Source organism: Heloderma suspectum, chromosome 4 (genome assembly GCF_057233095.1).
Source record: "Heloderma suspectum isolate Gila_16-S chromosome 4, 16-S_ref, whole genome shotgun sequence".
Taxonomy (NCBI): Eukaryota; Metazoa; Chordata; class Lepidosauria; order Squamata; family Helodermatidae; genus Heloderma; species Heloderma suspectum.
This window is the reverse complement of record NC_139461.1, coordinates 35,539,451-35,561,764: the sequence shown is the minus strand read 5'-3', so window position 1 is coordinate 35,561,764 and position 22,314 is coordinate 35,539,451. Positions and strand designations below refer to the sequence as shown.

The 22,314-nt window shown below is 46.4% G+C and overlaps 1 protein-coding gene across 1 annotated transcript in view; it reads right to left on the bottom strand.

Annotated features, from left to right (window-relative positions):
* Positions 1–22,314, bottom strand: part of ANGPT1 (angiopoietin 1) — a 265,949-nt gene that overhangs the window by 45,036 nt on the left and 198,599 nt on the right. Inside the window, exon 6 of the mRNA XM_084847994.1 lies at positions 19,572–19,673. Coding sequence (XP_084704120.1) covers positions 19,572–19,673 — 102 coding nt within the window. The remainder of the gene's footprint in view (positions 1–19,571; positions 19,674–22,314) is intronic.

The window sequence follows — 22,314 nt, the reverse complement described above, 5'->3', positions numbered from 1 at the left end:
GAATAGTACAGATTCCCAGGAGTAAATAGGAGAGATGGCCAACTTTCTCTGATGATCCTGAAAAAGAAACACCTTTAATCCCCCCTGAAAATAACAGTGTTCCAAATGTATAAAGTGCAGCAGCAAAACATGTAATGGTGGATCACAAGGATTGCCAGATACATAAAGTCCCACTGTAACTAGGCCACATCTGATCAAACTGATAAAACTCTTGAAACTGCAACACTAGATAGGTCTTCTTCATAACTTTGGCCTGAGTGGGGCATTTAGCAGTACCCCACCCCCATGATCAGTATGCAAGGTCACCAGTGGGACTGTGATGCAGCTGGGACTGCATGGATGCACGAATTATATGGACAGGCATCCTTATTAAATGATCATGGCCCCTACAAAATGTGGCAAAAGCTACAGGCAATTATAGGGACAAAACTATGGAAATAATTAAGAAGAGCCATGCTGGATCAGATCAAGGGTCCATCTAGTCCAGCATTTTGTTGACACAGTGGCCAACCAGCTGTTGACCAGGAACCCACAAGCAGGACAGGAATGCAACAGCACCCTCCTGCCTATGTTCCCCAGCAACTGGTGTACATAGGCATACTGCCTTTTGTACTGGAGGTAGCACATAGCCAGCAGGATTAGTAGCCATTGATAGCCTTCTCCTCCAGGCCAAACTGCTTGTCGGGGATATACTGGCAATACATCTAGGTTCCTGCCAACTCTTAGGTAAAATACATACCCTGGAAATGGTGGCATTATTTTGGGATTTGTTGTCCATTTCAGAGTGACTTATCCAACTGCCCTTCTGATATGATTTATGGTAGTACTACTGCCATTTAAAAAAAAGCACCAATTTGGGAACATCTAAGACTGGTATATAAGGACCGCGGTGGCTTAGTGGTTAAGACGCTGAACTGCAGACTGGAAGGTCGGCAGGTCAGCAGTTCGAGGCCTGAGTGCTGCGTGACGGAGTGAGCTCCCGTCTTTAGTCCCAGCTCCTGCCAACCTAGCAGTTCAAAAGCAAGAAATTGCAAGTAGATAAATAGGTACCGCCTCGGCGGGAAAGGTAACAGCGTTCCGTGCACCTCGGTGTTCAGTCATGCCGGCCACATGACCACGGAAGCGTCTTCGGACAGCGCTGGCTCTTCGGCTTAGAAACGGGGATGAGCACCTCACCCTAGAGTCGGACACGACTGGTTGGGGACACCTTTACCTTTTTTACCTTTAAGACTGGTATAAGGTGCTTTCTGCTGGTACAGTTGGCAGATATTTTGGCCTGATCATCATGGCTGATTGTGGAGCTAAGGTGACAGAACAGCTGACAGACATTTTGTGTGGAATGCACTGGAAAAGACATGTTCCCTTTTATATGCCTTTGGGCCTCTAGGGACAGAAGAATACAATGCTTCATATGTTTCTTCTTATGCTAGAGGAGAGGAGAGGATGTTTTCTCTGGGTCTGCTCAACTTGCTAGGCTTAAGAAGCTGTTCTATCTGTAGTTACACAAACCAATGTTTGTACTGCTGTGAACGGATATGACTACCTTAATCTGGCAGTGTCCAAAGACAATAGTCAACTGCTCAATATTACTTAAGTGAAGTTCAGTTCTGAAGATTATATAACAAAAAGAACTAAAGACAAAGCCAAAATGGCATTTTACGTTAGCAAGAACCATTTAAGGCCAACCTAGCTTCCTCTTTATTTGCACTGTAATTAGTAGAGTCAAAATAACAAAAAGGGTCAGAGTCTATGTGAGCTGTAAAAATGACAGTAAAGGATCTAACGTGAATTTTAATAGTGACACTAAAAATATGCAGAGTTGACACTAATAAGTGGGGTGAAAATACTGTGGATGGTGCAGAAGTGTTTTATTAGCTTTGGCAAATTTCATAAGGGTATCCTATTTTAATCATGTTCCTTCGACGTCATTAAACAATTATCTCTCTAAGCTTTATTTATTTTGTCTGATAATGTTTGAAGGAAGCTTTGACTTTTTATAGAAAAGACAAAACAAAATGGAAACCAGACACAGTCAATATATCCCGTGGGTTCATCTCCTGTGAGATAACCCACTGGAGAAAACAGCTAATCAGTCAGCCCCCACCCATAGCAATCATGTCTTCCCAGAAACTATACAGAATAATCAGGAGCGTCCTAAAATTTATGTAGCAGCTTTTGAACACTGGTGAAGATTTTTTTTCTTATTTCTGTTAGAGATATTAATTCTTCATTTACACATTTATATCCCTGCTTGTAATAATATAATAATTTCTCACAAGGTAGCTTCCACATAATTTCCATAAAACACAACAAAACAATTTGGAAAATCAGCGATAAAATAAAAGCAGTAAAAACAGCATAGCTAAAAGAAAAACAAGTCAGCATACAATTAATCATAAGAAGGCTTCTAGTATAAAAAACTTGTCATAGTACACTTAAAAACAAGACGTTTTGGTGCCTGAGGTGATGGGAAAGATGCACCCCCTCCATGTCCAGAAGCCGACCAGACTTGCAGTTGGATCTTACTTCAACTACTAGAGACGGGACAATATCATCCACCATACCAGAGGTGGGGATATCCGTCACTTGGAAATCCGGCCCTTTTGGGGCTTGATGGAGTTCTGCCCCTGGCCCTGCCCAACTTGGCTTGCATTTGTGAGCTGAGATGTGAGTTTTCCCTGAACTCTGAGGGCTTTTTGTATCCTGGGGGGGGGGGCTGCAATTTGCACAAATAGAGATCTGTGCAAATTGCAGCTGTAATTTGTGCAAACTGAAAAACACGGAAAATCTGCTAACTGGCCCAACTTGCTGCAGACTGAGTAGGGCCAGTTAACAGAAAATGGACCAAAGACCAGGGGACCAAACCAACAACATCTCATCGAACTCCACCCCACAAACACATTCCTCTGACTTGCCTAACCATGGGGCAGCAGGTTAGTTTAGGGAACACTGGATAGGCTGCATGGCACACACAGCTCTATCATCCCAACACCTCGCTGATGCTCCCAGGCCCCCATCATTTGCTGCCTGAGGCAGTTGCCTCACTCTGCCTAATGCAAGGTCAGCAATATTTTTGCCCTTGAGGGCTTCAAGTGGTGGTAGGTTAGGAGAAGCATGCTGGCAGTGGACATGGCCAGAGCCAACAGTGAGTGGGGCTGCAGGTCCATCTCTCCCCCACACACAAATATACACAATCACACACATAGCCTCCCCCCTCCACACTGTCTCCCTCGTACGCAGACACATACATATGCACACTCTCACACAGACAGACAGACAGACACATGTGCACATGCGTGCATACACGCATGCACGCGCGCACACACACACACACTCCTCCATCCCTTACAAGTCCTCCATGGGAGATGGGGATCTTCATCAAGATCTTAAACCTGCCCTCCCTGCCTGGACAGGGAATTCTCTCCCTGCTAGGAGAGGTGGCTTCACTAGCCCATCAAATTCTGTAGGTGAGGGAAACCACAGAGAGGTGGCATTTATTTATTAAATTTATTAATCGCCCATCTGGCTGGTCACCCAGCCATTCTGGGCTATGTACAGCATATAATAAAACAGTTTTAAAAAATAAAATTCTACAATAAAAACATTTTCTAAAATACCCTAACCCACCCCAAATGCCTGCCTGAACAACCACATTTTAATGCACGGTGGGGGCATGGTGGAGTTCCCTAGAGAGGGAGTTCCACAGAGTGGGGGCCACCACAGAAAAGGTCCTCTCCCTCATCCCCACCAGTCTAGCTATCCTGGCTGATGGGACATAGAGAAGGCCATCCGAGGCTGATCTTGTTAAGCAGCCTGTCTGGTGTTGCTGGAGGCGCTCCTTAAGATAGGCTGGGCCAGAACCATATAGGATTGTAAAGGTCAAAACCAAGTTAACCAACACCTTGAATTTGGCCCGGAAAACAACTGGTAACCAGTGCAACTCCTTCAGCACTGGAGTGATGTGATCTTGCTGGCGGCTGCCTTTAATCAGGCGAGCCACCACATTCTGTACCAGCTGCAACTTCCAAACCGTCTTCAAGGGGAACCCCACGTAGACCACATTACAGTAGTCTAAACGAGAGGAGACCAGGGCATGTACTACCGATAGGAGTAGATGGTCGGGAAGGAAGGGGCGCAGCTGCTGTGTCAGATGGAGTTGATACAGCTCTGTCCGGCTCACAGCTGACACCTGAGCCTCCATGGACAGCTGGGAGTCCAAAATGACCCCCAGACTGCGGACCTGGTCTTTCAAGGGTAGCTGTACCCCATTCAACACCAGGTCAACATCCCCCAGCCTCCTCTTGTCTCCCACCAAAAGTACCTCGGTCTTGTCAGGGTTCAGCTTCAGCTTATTCCTCCCCATCCAGCCACTCACCGTCTCCAGACATTTGGACAGGGATTCTACGGCCAACCTTGGTGAAGATTTGAACGAGAGGTAGAGATGCATGTCATCTGCATATTGATGACACTGCACCCCAAACCTCCTGATGATAGCCCCCAGTGGCTTCACATAGATGTTAAATAGCATTGGGGAGAGGATGGAACCCTGTGGCACCCCACAAGTGAGCAGCCATGGGTCCGAAATCTCCTCTCCCAGTGCTACCCTCTGGTACCTGCTGGAGAGGAAGGACTGGAACCACTGCAATACAGTGTCGCCAATGCCTAACCCTCCAAGCGGTCCAGGAGGATACTGTGGTCAATGGTATCAAAAGCCTCTGAGAGGTCGAGGAGAACAAGGAAGGAGCCTTCACCCCTATCCAGAGCCCTCCTCATATCATCCACCAAGGTGACCAAGGCCATTTCTGTCCCATGCCCAAGCCTGAGGCCTGACTGAAATGGGTCTAGATAATCGGTTTCTTCCAAGTGTGCCTTCAACTGCATCGCCACCACCCACTCCATCACCTTGCCCAAAAATGGCAGATTTGAGACTGGACAAAAGTTGTTCAGAACTTGGGGATCCAAGGAGGGCTTCTTTAAGAGCGGTCTTATCACTGCCTCCTTGAGAGCTGATGGCATCTCTCCCTCCTCAAGGGAGGTGTTCACCACCGCCCTGATCCCCTCACCGAATTTCTCTCTGCAGCCCATAATGAGCCAAGATTGGCAAGGATCAAGTAAGCAGGTGGTCGGCCTTACAGATGAAAGCACCTTGTCCACTTCATCAAAAGGAAGAAGCTGGAACCAATCCCACAAAACCAGTTTCCCACAGGCCACCCCCTGCTCACTAACTCTATCCACAGCATGCGGAGTAACACTTAGTGATGTATGAAAGGGACTTACCTGGTCCCGCAGCTTGCTTCGCGGTGGGGGGGAGGCGCTTCGGTTCTCCCCCCGAAGTTCAGGCCGGGGGGAAGGTGCCCCGCCTCCCCCAGCCGAAATTCAGGCCAGGGGGGGAGGCGCCCTGCCTCGCCAGGCCGAAATTCAGGCTGGGGAGAAGCGCCCCGTCTCCCCGGCTGCGAAAGAAAAAGTGAAAAAAAAAAAACCGTGATAGGCTACGTAATGATTAACGTAGCCTATCACGGCTAGATTTTCAAAGTCAGCCATGATAGGCTACGTTAATCATGGCCGTGATAGGCTACGTTAATCAAAACCCATGGGCGCTGCCATTTGCGTACGCGTTTTTTTTTTCAAAGTCACCCGTGATAGGCTACGTAACGATTAACGTAGCCTATTACGGCTGACTTTGGAAATCTAGCCGTGATAGGCTACGTTAATCGTTACGTAGCCTATCATGGGGTTTTGTGTTTTTTTTACTTTATTTTGTAATGGCGGCGGCAGCAGCCAGTCGGAAGACCGGCCGCTGCCCCTGCCGAAACGCCGCCGAAACGCCGCCAGGACCTGCAGCCGGAAGGGACATTCGCAGGAGGTCAGTCCCATCCTGGGGGGGCAGGGGGACAGAGAATTTCACCGCCAATTTCGGGGGGCCAAATGCGTTGGCATTCGGCCTCCCTGAGATTCGGGGAGAAATTCACGGCCATCCCTAGAACAGTCCTAATCCGATCAATTTTAGGAATCCATTCGGATCAGATCCATAAGACATCTGGGGTGGACCATTTTAATGGGTCCTCCACCACTATGGAGGGGTTGTGGATCCGAGAAGTCTAACATCACCAGATAATGATCTTTAGGGATGTTAGAGAATTCTGCCACGGATCCCAGGGGGGCCGAATTCCAGTGAATTCGCCCCCTCGGAATCCGTGGCGGAACGGAGCCCCGCGCCCCTCCACCCCACAAAAGCCCCGCAAAACAGAGCCTACCTGGCTGCGGCTCTGGCTGTGGCTTCGGCTCCAGCTGCTGCCGGGCTGTTGCGGATGCAAATGGCGTCCTGAGTAGGGGACACCATTTGCGTCCCTATGGTAGGTAGCCCGTGATAGGCTACGTAAATATTTACATAGCCTAGCACAGCTAAAGCAGGGACGCAAATGGCATCCCCTATTCCATTTGCATTCCATTTATCTGTGATAGGCTATGTAAATATTTACGTAGCCTATGACAGCTAAAGCGGGAATGCAAATGGCGTAGGGTAGGGGACGCCATTTGCATTCCCGTTTTAGCCATGATAGGCTATGTAAATATTTACGTAGCCTATCATGGATAAAACGGGAACGCAAATGTCATAGGGGATGCCATTTGTGTCCCTGCTTTAGCTGTGATAGACTACATAAATATTTACGTAGGCTATCACGGGCTACCATAGGGATGCAAATGGCATCCCCTACTCAGGACGCCATTTGCGTCCGTACCAGCCCGGCAATGGCTGGAGGCCCTGCTGTGGGTTGGCCTGGCCGGCAGCTCCGTGAACAGATTGCCTCCCCCGCATCGAGGATTCCGGGGGGAGGAACAGATCGCCTCCCCCCATCAAGGATTCTGGGGGGGGGGAGGAATGGATCGCCTCCCCCCACCTGCGGAACCTGGCGGAGCCAGGTAAGTAGGGTTTTGTACACCCCTAGATCTGACCATGACAAGGGGGTGGTGGATATACCCCTGACTTCCAGATCACTCCCCGCTTCTCCAGAAACAAACACAAGGTCTAGTGCATGACCGGCTACATGGGTGGGCCCAGTTAGAATATGGTGCAGCTCCCAGGAGGCTATGGTCTCCATGAAGTCCCAAGGTGCTCCTGTGAGGATGGCCTCTGAATGTACACTGAAGTCACCCAACACCAATAAGTTAGGGGACTGTACACACACATCAGAGACCACATCAGAGTGGCATAGAAATGTGCTGGTATTCAAAGTGCAATTATTAATATTCAAAGCTCAAAATGGCTTGGGGCCAGGTTATCTGAAGGATCATCTCCTCCCAGAGGTACGTGCCCAGACCATAAGACTGTTTTCAGCAATCCTTCTCCAGGAGCCCCTGCCAAAGGAAGTGAGGAGGGTGGCTACCAAAAATAGGGGCTTTACTGCTATGGCACCCCAGTTGTGGAATGAGCTTCCCAGAGGGGCTCACCTGGCATCTACATTGTGCTCTTTCCAGCACCAGATGAAGACCTTTTTATTTTCCCAGGCATTTTAGTCTTTTAACTCTGTTATTTTAAAACTGTTATTGTATTTTAAATCTCTACATTCCTGCTAGGCCTAATGGTATAGGGCAGAAGAATACAAATGTTTTAGATAGATAGATGATAGATAGATAGATAGATAGATAGATAGATAGATAGATAGATAGATAGACAGACAGATGATAGGTTTTGTTATTTATTTATTTATTTATTTATTTATTTCATTTCTATACCGCCCAATAGCCGAAGCTCTCTGGGCGGTTCACAAAAACTAAAACCAAACAACACACAATAAAACAATTTAAAATATATAGAACATTAAAACCACAATATAACAATACAACCACAATAAAACCTAGCAGCAGTACAGGAGTTTAAAATACAGATTTAAAACAGCAAAGATAAAAATTTAGAAAGCTAAAATGCCTGGGAAAATAAAAAGGTCTTCACCTGGCGCCGAAAGGAGTACAATGTAGGCGCCAGGCGAACCTCACTAGGGAGCTCATTCCAGAGCCGGGGTGCCACAACAGAAAAAGCCCTCCTCCTAGTAGCCACCCGCCTCACTTCCTTTGGCAGGGGCTCACGGAGAAGGGCCGCTGATGATGATCTTAAGGTCTGGGCAGGCACATATGGGAGGAGGCGATCCTTCAGGTAACCTGGCCCCAAGCCGTTAAGGGCTTTGAATGTTAACACCAGCACTTTGAATCGGGCCCGGAAATGGACTGGCAGCCAGTGCAGCTGGAAAAGTACTGGCGTAATATGAGCTCGCAGGCCAGTCCCTGCTAACAATCTTGCTGCCCTATTTTGGACCAGCTGAAGTTTCCGGACCGTTTTCAAAGGCAGCCCCACATATAACGCATTGCAGTAATCCAGACGAGAAGTTATCAGAGCATGGATAACTGTAGCTAGGCTATCTCTGTCCAGATAAGGGCGTAGTTGGTATACCAGCCTAAGCTGATAAAAAGTGCTCCATGCCACTGAGTTCACCTGTGCCTCAAGTGACAGTTCTGGATCCAAGAGCACCCCCAAACTACGAACCTGATCCTTTAGGGGGAGTGCAACCCCCTCCAGAACAGGTTGAATATCACCTAGCCGGGCAGACGAACCACCCACTAACAGTACCTCCGTCTTGTCTGGATTGAGTTTCAGTTTATTAGCACTCATCCAGTCCATTACCGTGCCCAGGCACTGGTTCAGAACAGCCACTGCCTCACCTGGTTTTGATGAGAAAGAGAGGTAGAGCTGGGTGTCATCCGCATATTGATGGCACCTCAGCCCACACCTCCGGATAACCTCCCCCAGCGGTTTCATGTAGATGTTAAACAGCATGGGGGATAGAATAGAGCCCTGTGGAACCCCATGGCACAATTGCCATGGCACAGAGCAATAATCCCCCAGCACCACCTTCTGGAATCGGCCATCCAAGTAGGAGCGGATCCACTGTAGTGCAGTGCCTCCAACTCCCAGCCCAGACAACCTATCCAGAAGGATACCATGGTCGATGGTATCGAAAGCCGCTGAGAGGTCCAGGAGAATCAACAGGGTCACACTCCCCCTGTCCCTCTCCCGGCAGAGGTCATCCCACAGGGCGACCAAGGCAGTTTCCGTTCCAAAACCAGGCCTGAAGCCCGATTGAAATGGATCTAGATAATCCGTTTCATTCAAGAGTGCCTGGAGCTGTCCTACAACCATTCGCTCAAGCACCTTGCCCAGGAAGGGGATGTTGGCCACTGGCCTATAATTGTTAACATCCTCTGGGTCCAGGTTAGGCTTTTTCAGGAGTGGTCTAATTACTGCCTCTTTTAAAGCAGTTTTGATTTGTACATTGATATTGTAATGTTAAGCTTTGGTATTTTATTTTATTATTTTATAAAATATTTTATATTTTATGACGTATTTTGTGGTTTTGATTGTGAACTGCCCAGAGAGTCTCTATTACTGAGCAGTATAGAAATGTAATAAATAAATAAATGTAATGTAATGAATGAATGAATGAATGAGTATAAAGGGTCTTTTGCCACTCTAGCTAGCTGTATTCCACAGTTTCTCTCTGAAAAGTCTTATTTGTGAGAGAGGAAGCATAGAATACAGTAGGCTAGACTGGCAAAATGTCTGTTTTAGACTAGCAAAAGAAAAACAAGGTACAGTGAGATGGCTACAGCATGGCTATCTCTGTAGTCATGGCAACCATATTGTGCCCCTCAGCCTCAGTGCCTTCTTTGGCACTGGCTGATTGCTCTGTAGGGCTATGCTGACTCTGACATGGAGGGCCAAGGCCATCTGTTGCATCTGTGTTTGCAGTCCAACCTGTCACCCCCAAACCTCAGTGTCCAAGGGCAATCATTTGGGTCACTGCCTTCCCTGGGAGGTGGGTGTCCTGGCAGACAATGGAGGCACTACTTTGGGATTGGATATCTGTTTCCATACTGAAAAAGCCAATTCCCCTTCTCATGGAATAAGTCCATATAAGAGTGATAACTAATCCCTTAAGACACTGCTATACTCAAGGAGTACAGGTAGTTTTGAAATGCACCAGCCTTTCTACTACTTCATCATTCTGCTGCATTTGTAGACACAGCTCTTCATCCACGCCATTTCAAGGATGGAGGGAGAGGGAGAGGTTGTCAACCGTGGAAGTCATGTGGAATGTTTCAGCGGGCCACATATATGCTCTGCCATGCATTCCCCCGAATCCCAGAGATGGGTGAATGCGTAGTAGTTGTTGTGAAGCATGAGCAAAGTATACTTATCATCCATTGCCAGTTTGGCTACAGTGTAGCCAGGTCTCGTATAACGGGAAATCATGCAGATCCAAGATACCGTATGTGTAGGATATTTTTAGGTGTAGTAATAAAGACTGTGTAAACAACCATGTTAGCAAGCAGATCTATGTATTTCATAGTTCAACTAACAGAATTTACGCAAAACTTATTGATGAAGGAATAACCTAATATTATGCTTTATTAAGCAGTTCACTTTTTTTGGAGAGCTGAACTCTCCTTGTCCTTTCTGACATAGGCATTACCTGAAACACATTGAAGGCATCTGATTGAAATGTTGAAGGCAGTGCTTTCAAATGGGTATATAACTAAACGTCAACACAATTCCCAAAACAGATGTTATGCCATAACATTTACAGAGGGAGGGCAATGCTCTATAGGACTCTGTGCCACAAGCATAGCACAGCTCAAGCAAAGAAAATATACCCAACATTTTATTCAGCGGCGGAGAATGCACTGTAAATTCATTACACAGAAATGTAGGTAGTGGCTTGTGGTCCCATGTAATGGGTGAATGGGTTTTGCGGGGGGGGGCAGTGTCTCAACTGGGGATGGGAGAACCAGGGATGTTCGAGCTTGCTAAAATTCTCTGAACTTGACTTCAAAGCTTGATTTGGCTCACTCTGGTTCTCATTTGTGACCTGTTTTTTGGTTCATTTGAAGGGGCAAAGACATGCATTTTGAGAAAGTTGTGTATTTTTTCAAGTTCACATTTTGCGAACAGGAACGCAAGTTCAGGTATTTCCAAACATTTTCTGAGAACGTGCGCTCCTGTTTTCATTAACGTTCAGGGTTGCAAATGGTGAATTTCCAAGTGATTTGCAAACTGGAACAAAATTCTCAGTCATCCGTAGTCTCAGCTTCTGGATACTTGGCCCTGCAGGCTTGTGCCACTGATCCTATCTATCAAGGCCATCCAACATCCCACTTTCACCTGAATTCTAAAACTTGAGAGAAGGGGTGTTTTCATTTGTGTTCAATCAATATTATCAGTCAAACCCAGCGAGTGAATATTGTTCTTTCTTTCTCTCCTCCCTTCCCTGATACCACAGAGAATAGTGACGTAACTATTCCCTACACAACCTCATCCCTATGAACATTTGTAGCAGGACAGTAGCAGGGATAGGAATTCTGGGTAGTATCCAATTGGGGCAGTGTGGCCAGGCCCTGGTCCACACATGTCCCTCCAGCCCAGGTCCACATATGGCCTCTACCATGCTGCCGCAATATAGCGCTTCCGGGGGCAAGCCCTGATGCAAACGAAACCACTGGTTTCTGGAAGGGGCATGACTTGACCCTTCAAGAAACTAGCTTTCTGGCACTTATCAGGGGTTGCCCCCAGAAGCACCATATTGCAGCCACATGCTGACTTGGAACGGTGGAGTAGGGACCATGGCCTGGTGGGGCTGGTTGGCTGCACATGCACCATCCCTATTGGATGCTACCAGCTTCCCACTTTCACCTGAATTCTAAAACTTGAGGGAAGGGTTGTTTTCATTTGTGCAAGGCATGTGTCCTGGTAGCAAGGGAGGCACAGGAGTATAGGGACAAGGGCAATGGGAATTTGGCATGAGGGCAACGAAGATTATCAGGGGACTGGAAACAAAGCCCTATGAGGAGTAGGGATGTTGTAGAAATCCGCCATGGACTCCAGTGAGACCAGATTGTTTAGAATCCAGCCCCCCGGAGTCCATGGTGGAATGGCCTCCCCCCGCCACCCCCCAAAATCCCCCCTGGGATGGACCTACCTGGTGGCGGGTGGCAGCGGCGGCTGCAGTGGCGGTGGCAGCAGCGGCTCCAGGTCATCTTCCAGCCACTGTGGCCACAAATGGCAGCCATCATACCAGCTGCCATTTGTGTGCCTGCATTAGGTCGTGATAGGCTATGTAAATACTTACATAGCCTATCATGGCCTAATGCAGGCATGCAAACGGTGGCCACTACGCCATTTGCGCGCCTGCCTTTTGCTGTGATAGGCTAAATACTTACATTAGTATTACTAATGTAAACTGCAATTACTAATGTAGTAAACTGCATTAGGCGTTTGTTTTTTCACTCAGCCGTCATAGGCTACGTAAACATTTACGTAGCCTATCATGGCTGACTGCAGGGACGCAAACGGCAGCGGCTACGGCCGCCGCCATTTGTGTCCCGTCCAGCCAGGATTCGTGGCGGGAGGGACGGGGCGCCTCCCCCCTGGCCAGAATTAGGAAGTATTTACTAATGTAAATACTTACATGATGTAATACTTACATGATGTAATTCTTACATCATGGCCTAATGCAGGCACGCAAATGGCAGCCACTACGATGGCCGCCATTTGCGGCCGCAGTGGCCCAGCAGTGGCTGGAAGTCTGGCTGCAGCCTTGCTGCAGAGGGGAGCCGGCTGGGGAGGATTCCAAGGGGGAGGGATGGATCACCTCCCCCCCCCCAGCGGACCCCGGCAGTGGACTGGTAAGTGGGATTCGTACATCCCTAATGAGAAGAGACTGAAAGAACTGGGCATATTTAGCCTTGAGAAGAGAAGACTGAGGGGAGATAGGATAGCGCTCCTCAAGTACTTGAAAGGTTGTCACAGGGAGGAAGGCCAGGATCTCTTCTCGATCATCCCAGAGTGCAGGTCATGGAATAATGGGCTCAAGTGACAGGAAGCCAGATTCTGGCTGAACATCAGAAGAAATTTCCTGACTGTTAGAGCAATACGACAATGGAACCAATTCCCTTGGGAGTGGTGGGATCTCCCACACTGGAGGCATTCAAGATGAGGCTGGACAGCCATTTGTCAGGGATGCTCTGACTTGGATTCCTGCATTGAGCAGGGGATTGGACTCAATGTCCTTGTAGGTCCCTTCCAACCCTACTATTCTATGATTCTATGACAAGCAGGAGCAGTGGTGAACCTAGGTCATTTTAGACCCTGGACTTAATGATCTTATGGAGGCCACCTTTAGATGGCCATGTGCACAACTTCAGTTCTGAAGCACAAAAATAACATTTATGTTCTTCCCCCGCACTGCCACTGCCACTGCCACTGCCATTCCATGCAACTGCTTCTACATTCCTGATATGGCAGAATAGCAGCAACACTGTTTGCCAACCTTCATTCAAGAGAATACTGTGTAGCACATGCAGTTTCGCATTTTAAACTCACTTAACTTATAGCACCGCCATGACTAGAGCTATGAAATGGAATTTGCTTCTGCTGCCTGATAACTTTATCACTTGCCGCTCTTTGGGTGGGCATTGGGGATGGGGTGGCTGTGAGGACCTGGTCTTCGGCCCCATGGTCCAGCCCTAGCTGCACCACTTAGCAGGAATGGGCAATCACAGTTGATGCAAGTCGGATTTTGCAGGCAGAAAGCTTCAGCAGGAGTTGACTGGGTGCTGGGTGCCATGGCAAGGGAGGGGGGAACATAAGAACACAAAAAGGGCCCTGCTGGATCTGAGCAAGGGTCTATCTAGTCCAGCATTCTGTTCACACAGTGACCAACCAGCTACCCATGGGAAACCCACAAGCAGGACATGAGTGCTTGTCATGGGGGGACATGAGTGCTTGTCATGGGGAGACATGAGTGCTTGTCATGGGCCCTTTACGTAGCCTATTTTGGTAAGGGGATATCATGGTGCGCTACGCCATTTATGTCCCTTCCCCTTACCATGATAGGCTACGTAAGCCATGGAGTGGAGCCAGCCAGGGAGGATTCTGGGGGGGAGGACCTCCCCCCCAGACCCCCAGCAGATGGAAGGTAAGGGGGTTTCATACACCCCTAGTACATGGCCATCAGGACTAGCAGCCATTGATAGCCTCTCCTCCAGGAATCTGGCTAACCCCTTTTTAAAGCTATCCAAATTGGTGGCCATCACTACATCTTGGTCCCAGGCAATCCTACATCATCTGATTTCATGGAGGGGTGGGGTTCTGGCATTCTAAACGTACTCAAAAATACACTATTCTTTATTATCATGATACATCTTGTGAGTCATGGGCTTGCATGGAGGATTGTAATGGAAGAGAAATAGCAGGGAAAAAGAAAGAACAGAGGAATGAGCAAGCAAAGAACACATCAGCCCAGGAGAATAGATGCAGTGAAAACCTGAGTACAATCGAATCCAGAGTGGGTGTTCCCATCCATCTGGGCAACTGAATCAGCTGCCACCATCATGCTTTTTTCCTCCTTCCTCCCAGTCCCTTTTCTTGTGTTGGGTGTCTTTCAGATTGTAAGCCTGAGAGCAAGAACTGTCAATTATTTATTTTGTAAGCCATTCTGGGAGCCTGGGTAAAGATGTAATACATTTATTTATCCTAATTTCTACATTTGGTTTCTTTTCTGTAAGAGTTTCCCATATAAAGACAAATGTAGGCTGAAGATTTTGTATGAATTTTGTAAGGCAGGTCCAACCTGATCTACACACCTGATCAATTTTTTAAAAATGATTTATTTATTTAGGGCGCAATCCTATGGCTGCTAGTCATCCCGCACTCTGAAGTTGGTTCCTGGAGAACCGACCTCCCCCGCTCCCATGCTGCCTTGCAGGCAGTGCAGAACGGCCCCGCGCTCGGAAGAGGAGTGTGGAGAGGCAAAAATGGGGTGTTCTGGGGCAGGGAAGGCAGAAATGCCAGTACGACACATCCTATGGGTCATTCAGCAGCCACTTCCCTCCTCCACCTTCCTGCGGCTAGCTAGACAGCCAAAATTGGCTGTCTAGCTAGCCACAAATGCAGGGTGGCTGAAGCATGGAGGGGATGATCCCCTCCACACTTCTTCTGCCCTGCATTGGATAGGCGGTCACCTCCGAGCTTGGAGGCAGCCGCCTGTCCCGGTAGGATTACTCCCTTATTTATTTTTTTATTCATTCATTTCATTTCATTTCATTTCATTTCTATACTGCCCAATACCCGAAGCTTAAATAATTAATCCTATGAATGTTAGTCTATTATTCTATCAAATTTCTGTACATTTGCATATGCATAAAAACTAATATGTGTATTTGCAGACACATCCAGTGGAGGCTCCTATTTTGGTGGGGCTGTGAATCCATTCTGGGTTTCAGTCAGGACCAGCCAGAACTCTAATGGAGCTATTCAAGGTGCTGAAGCTATTTTGGTGCTAGGATGCCTTGGATAGCTCCTTCAGAGTTCTGTTTTGTCCAGAATGGATTCACAGCCCCACTAAATCAGCCCCCACTGGACAAATCATGTACCTTAGAGTCAGTTGTGATGTCCTTTCTTGCAGCTACTGCTAATCAATCTCAGTTGAATGGTCCTAAGCTTTAGTGTTGTGAGACAAAGTGAATGATTCCTCTACATGGGTGTGTCATAACAGCAGCATTAACACGCCACCTTTGTATAGTGTTTTCAAATGTTTGAAGCACTTCACCGGCATTATCTAGTTGTAATTAGGGATGGCACAGGTACCCTATTCCATCCGGGAATCCAGCGGACCGTCCATCCCCCCACCCCAAACCATGCTTGCTGAGCCCCTGGCCCTGCTTGCCCCCTGCCTGCACTTGCCAAGCTGCCCACACTCACCCAGGGGCCTCATTGAGATCTGCGATCACCATGTTTTGAAAAATAAAATGATGGTAGCAAAAACACTCAGTGAGCAGCAGGGAGGGGCTGGGCAGGCGCCTGAAGAACTTGGATGGGAGGGGTGCCTGTCCATCCCTAGTTGTAATCCTTACAACAATTACAACAATTATGTATGGTGAATCAACATTATTCTCCCCCATATTGCAGATGGGGGGGGACTATGGCTGAGAAAGAGTGGCTTGCCTAAAGTGAATACATGACAGAGCTGAGATTCCAACCAGGGACTTCCCAATTCATAGCTCAGACTTCTTAGCATCTACAGCTTAGATCCTACGCTCGCATGTGTTTGGGATTCTGATATGGACAAAGAGAGACTGGCATTATAATGTTACCACCCACTTATCTATGGGAGGGTTTGGTGTTTTGTTTTGTTTTTTGCAGGCTCTGTTCAAATGAAATGAGAGTGCACAAGTGCAAAGTTTTTTTGGATTGGCCTCTAAGCCCATACCACAAATGCCTAAGGAGGCAGAGTTTAAATATATACAGTTGCTCTATGGAGCTTATTACAGCCATTTCCTCCATACTTTGCAAATGTATTTACTTTTGATTGGTTTATATGTACCCCTATACTGCAACTAGCCTACATGCTACAAAAAACAGTAGTGAAATAATCTAAAGTAGCTGTAGTTAAGCTACCAAGGAACTATAAAAGCAAAGCAATACAAAAGCTTGAGTAGTTAAATCACACCAAATACTTGTTTCGACCAAAAACATACTCCTTGAGCTAAGCCAAGCGCTCTTTGTTTGACAAATACATGTAAAAGTAGTTTTCCACTGAACTACTTCATTGAAAGAGCAGAATGGAAACAGTGAAGTATGCATGACTAACTCTGAAAATGATACGCACAAAGCTTTTTTTTAAAAAATGTGCACTGTAAGTCATTTGAAAAAGGAAACAATTTAATCGCAAACAATTTCTCCCTGATTTCACTGACATCGTGCATTCCAGCTTTAGCTTTGTGGTGTACCCTGAGGTCCTTAAGGAGTCTTTAACACCATATTAAATGGGCACGTAAGTGTTGCACATTATCCTTGTAATTAAACCCACAATAGAATAGCCCAGTGGATTGCTAGATGCCACCACCTGCTAAATGAAGAGCAGTAGGATCAGGGATGGCATCATATAGGTAGGCATGGTTGGGCACCTGCCAAGGGCTCACACCCCAGCAGGTGCCCACTGACAAGATCCTCTGGAGTTGCTCCTCCTCTTTACCCCTACAGTCTGCTTTTTCACCTGCCTCTCACTCTAGCCCAGACAATGGTGGTGGTGAGAAGGAGGAGCATCAGCAGATGCCCTCTGCTTGTCAAGCAAGCAAGTGGTAGCAATGATGAGAAAGAGGCTGAGGAGCAATACTAGCAGCTGGTGACAAAGGTGCTGAGAAGGGAGACTCACCAAGGGAGGACACCCATTGAGGATGTCTTGCCCAAGGGCCCTCAGAAACCTGGAGCAGGCACTGAGTAGGACTCTACAAGTAGCTTGGCTAAGAGGCCCAAAGCAGGAACGTTGGGTGGGATGCGGTAGGCTATTCAAAATCCTCTTAGATTGAACCACATCAGCTGTACTTTAACCAAACAACTGGATTTATTAAGCAAATATGCAGCACATTGCTGTCAGATTAAATTAATAAGAAAAGATTGTTCTAACTACTGGACATGGCCTAACTGCTATCATAAGCAGGTGGCTTCTCCCCTTTCAGCAGCAATAGCTGAGTTTGAAACAAGCAGTCACTCTCTTTATCCTCCTGGCAGATTAACAGCATGGAGTCTTAGCACCCTAGTCCAAGCGAAGACCCTGAGCACAGGACCTTGATCTATATATCTTTGCCTGTGAAATTGATGCAAGGCTTAATCTGCTGTAGGATGCTGGCGGAGTGAAACACCACTGGAATGGTGAGAACATCTCCAAAATGGAATTCAGCCTTTTCAACACCCTTGATGGAATGGAATGCCTCACAGCCATAACAAAGAAATAATAGCATCCACAACATGCTATCATGGTCCAGGAGAATGAGGCCATGGGTTCAGAGGAGGAGACAGAGGAGGTGACAGAATGGGGATGGAAATTACCCTCAGCAGTGACCCCAGAGGAGCTCAGATCCTGAGAAGCCCCAGGCCATGAGGAGCCCATTGTGCTACCACCTCACTGGCCTGAGCAGGTTGTGCTGCCATCTTCAGAGCCCAAGATCTCCAACCAGGAAACCACAGAGCAGAGCCACAGTGTAGCCAATGCTGTCAGAGCCAATGGCTGCTAAAATAGGCAAGGCCTATTTTAACTACCAGAGGCTTCTTCCAGCAGAGGCAGAGTAGCTACCCAGACTACTCACTCAGTGAGGAGCCCCATTTAAGTCAAGGCTTGCCTGCTGCTGCTCAATAAATATCTGAGCTTGTGTGAGTCTCCAGCTTGAACTCTACCTGAAGCTGTCCAAGGTGCTAGGTCGAACTTGAACTCTTGCTTTGCCTTGAACCTGAGCTCCTCCTAGAACCCCACTTAGGATGGAGCTCCCCATCTGCCGGTATGATCACCACCTGGAGCAGAACTCCCACATCGGATCACTAATTCACAAACAGCACTTCCATCTGAGTGCATCCCAGCCGTGACCCTCCACAGACCGAAGGTTATGTTAGGGCCAACATCATGTCTGAATCACCCTGTAGATTAGGACAAGCTCTTAAGGGCTTATAGGACAAAAGCATAATGCCTAGAATAGATTATACCTGTGAGGATTTCAGTTTCTGAAACCCTTAAATAAATTGATTTATTTAATTCTTAGGACCCCCATGTACAAAATCAGAAATTACAGGATTGCTTGGATGCATTTGTCCTGAAAGACAGAAGCCACTCTTTTGTAGTGAAGAGATGCTCTTTACCAGCTGATGAGCCTCCTCCAAGGATAACCACACTGAGTTCCCCCTGTTGCTTCTTCCCCTCAAATTAAATAAATGGGTAAATAGTAGGTTTTTAAGGGTAATCTAGAGTAGCCTTCACCAACCTGGTGTCCTCCAGATATTTTGGACTACAGGTCTCATCAGCCCCAGCCCACATGGCAAATAGTTGGGGATGATGGGAGCTGTTGTCCAAAACATCAAGAGGGCACCAGGTTAGGGAAGGCTGATCTAGAGCAACATATAAAATCAAGCTATTTCCTTCAAATCAATGGCTGAGATCCAAACCAGCTTGAGTGGCTGCTCTACTCATGCATAGGAACTTTGAAGCTTTCCTCTCAAAATGGCAGCCCTTCCCTATGTCCCCCCAAAGCTCTCTCCCATAGACAAAAGGCTCTCAGGAGCAGCACCCCTTAAAGCACAAGAGGCTGCCATTCTTCAGTGGAAGTACTTTCCACTTGGTTGCAGGGTGGTGGTGATGGTTGGATCTCACCCAGTGTTAAAGGCTTTTTGTTATTATTGAGTGTGATGCATCCTTTGGGGATGAGGAATGGAAAGCATTGCTAAAGAAAAGGTTTTTAAATGAAGCAACTCTCTGAAGTATGATTCTTATTAAAACAAATCAAGAAAGGAGTCTTACGATGGCTCCAATAAACATGCGCAGCATGGTTTCCTCTGGCTTTATTGTTTAATGGACATGTTCCCAACACAAGTTATTGACACAGTGCTCAGCTTAGCTCCAAAATAAGCATAATAACAAAACAATGTCCCCAGTGATTCTATGGATCCAATTCCTGTAAGTGATGCCCCATCTTACCATTTTGTATTCTTTCCAGTTTTTGTGGAAATCTAGGCTCCCATCTTCTCGGTGTTGTATAACTGTCCAGCCTCCTCCTGTGGTCTCCATGTTGCAAAAGACCTAGGCACAAGGACATAAACACTTAAGAATCACCATGCTGCCTCAGCTCTCTGCTACCAACAATGGAAAACCTGATTGACAGGGAAGTTCACAAATACCATAAATAAGATCCCAACATAAAATTCATGTACTTTATTCCTAGAATCTAAAAAAGAGGTATACTGACCATGGAGGATACATCTTTTGTACTCACAGACCCATTCACCATATATTTAGTTTTTAGGGCTTTTCTTGGTGCTAGCACCTATCAAAACATCATAGATGAATTGTGTGAACCCTTTTAAAATGTAGACCTATGGCCCATAAATTTAATGAACACCAAAGTAGATCCACATTCTGATCAGATGCAGGGTTCTGCTACTGTTCATAAAAGCAATATGTTATGCCTCACATTAAGCCATCAGAACTGCCTCACATCATCATCAGAATGTTTTTCACTTCAGAAAGAAAATATAAAAAACCTAGCTAAAATTATAAGTGGGTTGTACCATGCCACCATCTACCTTATGAAGCAAGTCTTCAGTGCTGGAGTGTATGTGGAGTGGGGCGGGGAGATGTCTATCAGTAAAATCAATAATTTTGTTGTATACCACTTTGATGTATGCCATTTTATTTTCAATGCCTTCCTAAGAATATCTAACCTTCGCATAGACAGCTGTCATTGAACTTCTTAGGCCAGATCCCTTATTTCTTACATATTTAAAGTATATTAGAACCCTTCAGTACTTATGAGTGGTTAGAACAACTGGTTCTACAACTGCATTATGTCACACACATTATTAATGTTGCATGCATCTGCTGCTTGGCTATTCAGTCACAGAACAGAAATTGCCCTATGACAGGCACCTTCCTAGGGGAGAGGAGAATGTGCACCTAGAAACAAAGGTACGGACCTTCAAACCACATCAGATATTACCAGTGGTGGCAATCCTGCATGCATTTCAGCAGGTAAAGAAGGTCCCTTTGTGCACAGCTGAAGCTGTGTTGGAGGTATTTCCCTCTAGTGCTATAGATACATCTGCAGTATGCATATGACCCCCATAACCACACAGATGTGGCTGAGAGCATGGGTCTTTCCAGCTGAGAAACAGTGGATCAGTTCAGTGGAAACAACCCAAACAGTCAGCTCTGCCCACAGGGTTTCACTAATCATACCACCAGTGGAGGCTGGTGGCTCTGATTTTGGTGGGGCTGTAAATGCATTCTGGGTTTCAGTCAGAACCATCCAGAACTCTAAAGAAGCTATCTAAGGTGCTGAACCCATTTTGGAGATGGGGTTCAGCACTTTGGATTCCTCCTTTAGAGTTCTGGATGGTTCTGACTGAAACCCACTGAATTCAGAGCCACTAGCCTCCATAGCATAGCACAGACACATGGGATTGAGTGATGGGATCAGGGAGGTGGCTGTCATGTGACTGCGGGTGCATGGAAACAGTGCTTCAGTTCATATGCACATGCAGGATCTAAACTGTGGTGTGCTTTACATTGCATAAAGTTTATGTCAGTCCTTATACAAAATGGAATTTCCAGTGTTTGTATAGTGTTCAAAGCTTACACTTTTGATAAAAAAAAATTGATCAAAATATTATCATTCCTTTCCAGGGAGGAGAAAAAAGCCCTGTTCAAATATGTTTCAGTTTCTACCCAGGATGTTCATTATGAATTGGCTTGCTCTTAATTGAAACTGCTTCCTTATAAATGTTCGTGGTCAGATGCATACATACCAGAATGGCTGAAACTGTTCCAGATTTCCTCTCACTGTGAACTTTTAACGAAACTACACATTGCACTGGTATTTGGAGAACCATTTTAACAAAAGGTCTGAGAGGGTTTAAAAAAAAAATCAATTCAGTGTAGGTTTGGGGTATTCTCTTGGAGGACCATAGAAGGGAGAAGACCTCATGACACCGGCGGGTAATGTAACATTGTACATGACCTTATCACATGAGGGTCACTACCCAATTCCTTTGATAATCATGCCATTTCATCCTTAGCTGAATCAGTCCCATGCTTTTCACCCTAAGGCATATTGTCTGTACCAATGTCTTTCAGTTTTTCCCATTGTATGACTTGGACCGTGGTCTACACCACCAAGGACCCCTGATTGTATAGGGAAGGGGATTGTTCACTGTTCCAAAAATGTGAACCTTATTTGAGAAACGGAAGACAACCCCCCTCCCCCCCTGCCAAGAAGTGCTTTTTCTTGAAGAAAAATGGTTTGGTTCAGTGCTTTCTTCCACAATGACATCTGAGTACAAACATTACAGCATGTGATTTCCTTGGTCTTTCATTTATAGCAGGCATTTTTAAGCAATGCATGTATCTTATTTAACATTCACATCAAGCTCTCAGGACACAGTGATCACTTATACTTGATTCAGTAAACTCATGTTTCCATAATGGGGGGGGGGGAGATATAGGCAGTTGCACACATATACAGGAAATTTCTTGAACTGTTAAAAAAAAAAAACTTTTCTAAACAACTTCTGAAGTATTCTTGTTTTGAGTGATGCAGCAAATTAAAAAGAGGAATCCTACAATGACAGAGGGATTTAGAGCACTAAATTATTCACTGTGTGGTCTGGAGCTCTCCGTAGCAATGGATGAGAACACCTGCCACATTAACAGGAGCGGGAAGCTG